At 34.8% G+C, this 6,555-nt stretch overlaps 1 protein-coding gene across 1 annotated transcript in view; it reads left to right on the top strand.

Annotated features, from left to right (window-relative positions):
- GPC5 (glypican 5) overlaps positions 1 to 6,229 on the top strand; it is a 1,483,371-nt gene extending 1,477,142 nt beyond the window's left edge. The window contains exon 8 of the mRNA XM_025364794.1: positions 5,277 to 6,229. Coding sequence (XP_025220579.1) covers positions 5,277 to 5,434 — 158 coding nt within the window. The 3' untranslated portion in view covers positions 5,435 to 6,229. The remainder of the gene's footprint in view (positions 1 to 5,276) is intronic.
- The last annotated feature ends 326 nt before the right edge of the window (positions 6,230 to 6,555 follow it).

The raw sequence follows: 6,555 nt of genomic DNA on the forward strand, positions 1-6,555 counted from the left end.
TAACATATTTGTAATTTTATGCCCTGGATTAAATTCATCAACATTCATTTGCCTAATTATTGCTAAATGCTTGCTAGGTCAATACAGAAATTAATGAGAGAGTCTCTACTCTCAAGGAAACACAGCAATAGACTATTAGAGTAAAAAGAACATTAAAGAGCATGAGAGTATATATATACATGTATTTTATTAAAAATTATATACATTAAGTGCTATCAAAATACATTTTTCTGTATTAATAAATATTTACTCCCTAAAGAGTTTTAAATAAATGAATGCACCTTAATTTTCCTAACCCAATTCCCTACCAATTGGCACTTAATTTGCTTAGGATTTTCATTAACAATGCACAGATTAACATTTTGTGAATAAATATGTGCACATGTCCATTATTCCCACAGAATTGCTTCATAAAAGTGGAATTATTTGGTCTAAGCAAATGAACATTTTAAACACTTTCTCTAGCGAAGGGCTGTACCCTTGCCCAACTGGTTACACTCTCTTCTCTGTCTTGCTTTTAACACCTGGACAACAGATAATTGACACTTCGTTGTGTGTATGATAGTATTTATTTGTTGTCCAGTGAAGAAGACTTTACCTTTTCCTTATAATTGTAAATATCCATTTCCGGTCTTTCACTATTTCTCTACAGGAACATTTATAGTTTTCACATCGATTGTAAGAACTATTTTTACGTTCAAGACATGATCTTTTTGCTGCAATCTATAATGCAAAATTTTCTCCATTTTTCTGTGTGGATCCTCAATTGTGTTGTGGTTTTTTTTGTTGTACCGAAGGTTCTTTTTTTGTGTGTGATGTCAAAACTATTAATTTTCTCTTTATAGATTCTGACTTAAAATATGTAGGCTTTACCCACCTGTATATAAATAAAAATATAGAGCTATATATTTTGTTTACTTATTCATTATTTTTACTTAAGTTTTGGTCCCACAGACATTTACTTTAGACAATGCTTTGGGATACAATTCCAGCTAATTTTTTTCAAATACTGATTTAATAATTTAGCCAGCAAGATACTTTGATTAACTCTACTCTCTTACTGAAAATGCTCTCATTTGAAAGTTCCAAGAAACGTGGGTCATAGCTAAAGTCAACCAGCTAGACTGTGGCAAAGCCGGAATTTGACCTCAAGTTCAACGCTTTGAAAGTGTAGTGGCAAACAGTATGGCTCTGGAATTGATGAGGACCACATCTGAATGGGGCACAACTGGAATTCTGCCACAGCTATGTTACCTTGAGTAAATTACTTCCTCCACCCTGTTCTTAATATTGAGAACAAGGGGAAGTAATTCTATCAAACTTCCTAATCTTTAGAATAAGGGGAAATAATATCAACCTTATCCTGTTCTTGTGTAAATGAGTCATTATTCAATTTATTCATTCAACAATATTCATTAAAAGTGTTCTATGTAATAGATATTTTTTGAGGTGTCATGACTATAGCTACCTTAAAAATGGATATTTTCTAGAAATAAATTACTTTGACTTCATGATAAACAGTGTTGAATTCAAATAATGATCTATAGGATCTGGAGTCCTGCTCCCAGCATTCCATCTGTCCCGCACTCTCACCCTTGGAATGGTGAAAAAGACACCTGGTGGAGATAGGGGTGTGTGTGTATGTGTGTGTGTATGGTTTTTTTTTGACTCATCTAAGTGTGCAGGAAAAGGCTGTGAGTACATACTGTATATTCACTCTCCAGCACAATACCTGACACAGAGCTGGCAGTGAACAGATTTTATAAATGAATGAGCAAATTAACAATGTATACATTCTTGTCCATGCAATTTTATTAAAAATAGAACACACTGTTTCTAAACATACTCGTCTCTCCTTAGTGAAACTAAGAGAATGTTTAAAATACGTAGGCAGATGAAATAGAGATAGAGGAAAATACCTACACTCTCCTACCTCTGTGTAAATCACAAAAAGAAGGTGCTGTCCTCTCAGATTCATCAGGCCATTCTGATTCGCCATCATTAACTTGCCCACATGGATTCTACCTCTGAATACGTTCGGTTACTTGATTAATACCCCAAAGTGGCATCTACTTTGACATCTAGATGACAAGCAAGGAGAGAAAACACTCCTAATGCACTTTGTAGGCAACGTAATTTATCTTTTTTGTTCTCAATTTAAGTATTGACTTGTTGGTGCCAAGTAATGTGCTTGGAATCAGGGAGGCAGGTGATCAGAGCATAGACTGGGTCTAGACTTCTGGATTTGATCTTGGCTCCACTGCTTGTGGTCACTTAACTTTCTAGTGCCTCAGTTTTCTCATCTATAAACACAGGTAATAATATCAGTGCCTATTTTATGCGACTGTTGTGAAAATTAAATGACTTAATATTTGTGAAGTACTTGGAACTGTACCTAACACCACAGCAAGTGCTCTGTAGATAATATCTATAAATTAATCCACTTTACCACTTCCTTAGCAGAGCACTCCCTGACCAAGTTACATCCCTTTTCCTTCTTTTTTTTTTTTTTTTTTTTTGAGATGGAGTTTCACTCTTGTTCCCCAGGCTGGAGTGCAATGGCACAATCTCGGCTCACTGCAACCTCTGCCTCCTGGGTTCAAGTGATTCTACTGCCTCAGCTTCCCAAGTAGCTGGGATTGCAGGCATGTGCCACCACGCCTGGCTAATTTTATATTTTTAGTAGAGACGCTGTTTCTCCATGTTGATCCGACTGGTCTTATACTCCCAGCCTCAGGTGATCCGCCCGCCTCAGCCTCCCAAAGTGCTGAGATTACAGGTGTGAGCCACTGCTCCCAGCCTACCATATTTCATAGCACCAATCACCAGGCCTGTACCTGTGTATTAACATTACCTTTATTTTTTAATAACACGATTTTCTTTCCCCATCAGACTATAAACCACCAAGAGCAAAACTATGAATTTATTGACACCTTTGTGTTGCTATTATGCATATAAGAGTATTCAAAAATTACTTTGTTTTTCTTTAAAGTATTAATACAATAAATCTCAAAACTAATTTTTTCTTTTATAGGTCTTTATAAGACTTGGTATAATTTATAAGCTTGGTTAATTAAATTTCTTTATGAAAATAATCATTGCATCAAATAATCATGGAGCTAGACTTTTTGGCATGCTAATGTCTTTTTACAGATGACAAGGTTGTGATTTGATCCATAACTACAGCTATGACTGCCAGGCTCCTGAAAAGATCTTGAATTCTTTTCATATACTTATTACTCAAAGGCCATATTCCTTAGAACTGTTACATTTATTAGTAACACCTCAATGTAAGATGGTAAAATAGCATCTGATTGAAGGCAGAAAAGCTCTCCTGCCATTGTCTGGCTTGCAGGCATAAGATTTAACATCTTTCTACTTACATATTTTCACCCATGATGGCATCCGCTAAACCTGAATCAGTGTCTGGCTCATGAATGAATGAAATATAAGCTCAGAATGGCATAAGAAAACCTTTTTCATGGATCCAATCCAAACACAAATTCACAATGCTTAAAAATGAAAAGTAAATCCTGTAAAGCTCAAATTTATGTAGTTATCTTAGAATAAAATATATTTTTAATTGCCTGGAGTCCTCAAAGCTTCTTGTTAAGCTTAACAAAAGGTATAAAGCCATGACTAAAATATTCGCACTCCACTCTAGTCCCTATTTTAAAAAAAAACAGGGAATCACTAGTTTATTCATCTTGCCTAATGATACAGAAGGCCAAAACAAGCACCCAAACAATGAATAATAATGTAAGAGCTCAGACTGTAAAATCAATATGTCAGATCAGCAGAGCTTTGCTTCGTTTTAATGCTCTCATCTCTGAATGCAGCAGAGCTTAGCTTCTGAATTATATATATGTATTGGCCTAATTACATAAATATTGACTTTTCCTTATATGAAGTTTATTTTTTCAATCTCTCTGTAATTACCATGTCAATATTTGTGGCTGTAGTAACAATGAATTTAAATCTGTTAATTGTGACCAATAGTGGCATGCCATGAGATAATTCAGTCAGTCTCAAAATGCTGATGGCACTAGATAATAAGTGATGAATCAGTAATTCTCTAAGTATATCATACTAAGGTAAACATCTTTTAAAAGCAATTATTTCAACCCAGTTAATTTAGGGGTTAGTCTTTTTCTCAACTTGTCAGGTTTCATAACGTACAGAAGTAATAACCAGAATGCGATTGCATCTTGGTCTATGACTTTGCCTGCATTTTTTTTAAATGAAATACTTTATCCCTAACTTCATTCTCCAGTCCACCCATTAACAAATTCTTTGATCTTTTGATAGATATCTACACCTCCATCCTCACAGTTGTGTGTGTGTATGAAAGATAAAATTTAACATTTGTTGCTATTATTCTTTGCTATTTTCTATTTCCATAAAGGTATTATCCCTGATCTCACTTACATGTGGAATCTAAAATAGCTGAAGTCATAAAAGGGGAAAGTAGAAGGGTGGCTGCCAGGGGATGGGTGTGGGGAAGGGAGGGGGGATGGTGGGTGGAGGGTACAAAGTTTAGTTAGACAGGAGGAAGAAATGTTTTAGACCATTGCGCAGCATGGTGACTATCATTCATAATGTATTGTATATTTCCAAATTGCTAAGAAGGTACATTTCAAATGTTCTCTCCACAAGAAAAATGCTAAGGATGTGAGGTGATGGATACGCTAGCCAGCTTGATTTTATCATTCCTCCTGGTATACATGTCAAAATATCACATTGTACCCCAGCAGTATAGATAAAATTTGTCAAGTAAAAATAAAAATAAATTTTAAAGAGATCTTAGGCCTACTTTATTCTAATGTAAAATATGATCTGTATAAATTCTACTTTTAAAAAATATTTTATTCAATTATATTCCCTCACCTGATTTTATTTTCACAGGAAAAGTTTTCAGTTACTGAAGTCGATACATCTCTGAAACAAGAACAATCCCATACCTCAGGATATATTAATTAATTAAATGTCTTTACTTTCTTACCAGTGGCACAGAAATGTTCCAAAAATTTTAAAAAGCTAAAAATATTTTCACTTTGCTCTTATAATATTTCTGAGAATTTTCACCCAAGAGCTTGAACTCTCCAATTTAAGTAGGACGGGAATACCTGTATGATATTAATCATTTAGAGTTAGGCGAACACAGAGAATGCTACCCAAAAACCAAGCTGTCCACACTTTGAGTTTAAGAGTTGTTCTAGACGTATTATGGTGAAGTGGTCATGCATCATCCTGTGCTTTCTTATTTGCCTCTACAGGGATGCCAGATGATATGAACTTCAGTGATGTAAAGCAAATCCATCAAACAGACACTGGCAGTACTTTAGACACAACGGGAGCAGGATGTGCAGCGGCGACTGAATCTATGACATTCACTCTGATAGGTGTGGTGATGCTACTTCCTGGGATTTGGTAACTGAACTCGTCTGTCCTGACATACCTTACTGAAGTCTCGATTTCTTCTCTCTCTGCATATGACAGGAATAAGAGATCCTTTTTCAATGTAACAATTATATTTATGAAAAGATATGTCACATTAACTTCTCAGAAGCCAAGTTGAAATAGTCATAAAGTCCCTAAAACTCAACGTTTAAATGACACACTTTAAAAGTATGTCTTTTTTTAATCTAACTGAAAACCTTCTTAACTTCTAATATATTAAATCTGAAGATGTGAAGGACACAGAAGTGACTTTGAATAAGAAGCATTTAGTGTATCTGTAATTTTATTATCAATTCCAAGCCCCTTCCTTTCTAAATTAAAAATGTTTTCATTTGAAAGTATATTTGCCAGACAATGAAAACAGTATGCAGTATTTCTTAAAGTACTGAAATTAGAACATCATGAAATCAATCAAAGCATACAATGGCAAGTAGTATGCATGCATATTCAAGAGACTTCCATTTTCACAAGCTGTAGAAGGAAACGTCTGAATGTCTCTAAGTTATGGAGTAGATTCTTGAGAAGCATTTCACATAATTTCACTGAAGAACCTTGATAATTTTGACCCACTGTAACTTAGCCACTGGTGAACCTTAAAGCTCAGTATTTTAGTGACGTCTGATTTGTATTCCATTATATTCAAAATGCATCTTTGGTATTGTGCCTCTGCTCCCACCTCTCTCTTTGCCTCATAGATTTAGCTATGTTGGGAAGCACATGCCTGCTCTAGGAATATCTCCAATAAAGCTGTTAATTATTTGGTGGAAAATTTTGAAGAATATTTGTCATTTTCTTCTGGCAAAAATGATATTTTCACCCATTTTCAAAATATGATGTACTACTTCTTTTTAAAGCCTGATGTTGAACAATTGGCTACCTATGCATTTCTAAGGTTCCTATGAATATCTGCAGACATGTACAGAAAATATGATGTGCAAGGCTTTAGATTTTTTCCTATTTGCTCATTAATGGAGCTGCAAACCAACAGTCCTTAATTTCTCAGTTGGGCTAAGTTGCCTCAATAGACGCTAATAGGATATGTCTATGGCTATACTTGAGGAAAAGAGAAGTTAGTTTTTATTAATAAGTATCATA

Source organism: Theropithecus gelada, chromosome 17 (genome assembly GCF_003255815.1).
Source record: "Theropithecus gelada isolate Dixy chromosome 17, Tgel_1.0, whole genome shotgun sequence".
Taxonomy (NCBI): Eukaryota; Metazoa; Chordata; class Mammalia; order Primates; family Cercopithecidae; genus Theropithecus; species Theropithecus gelada.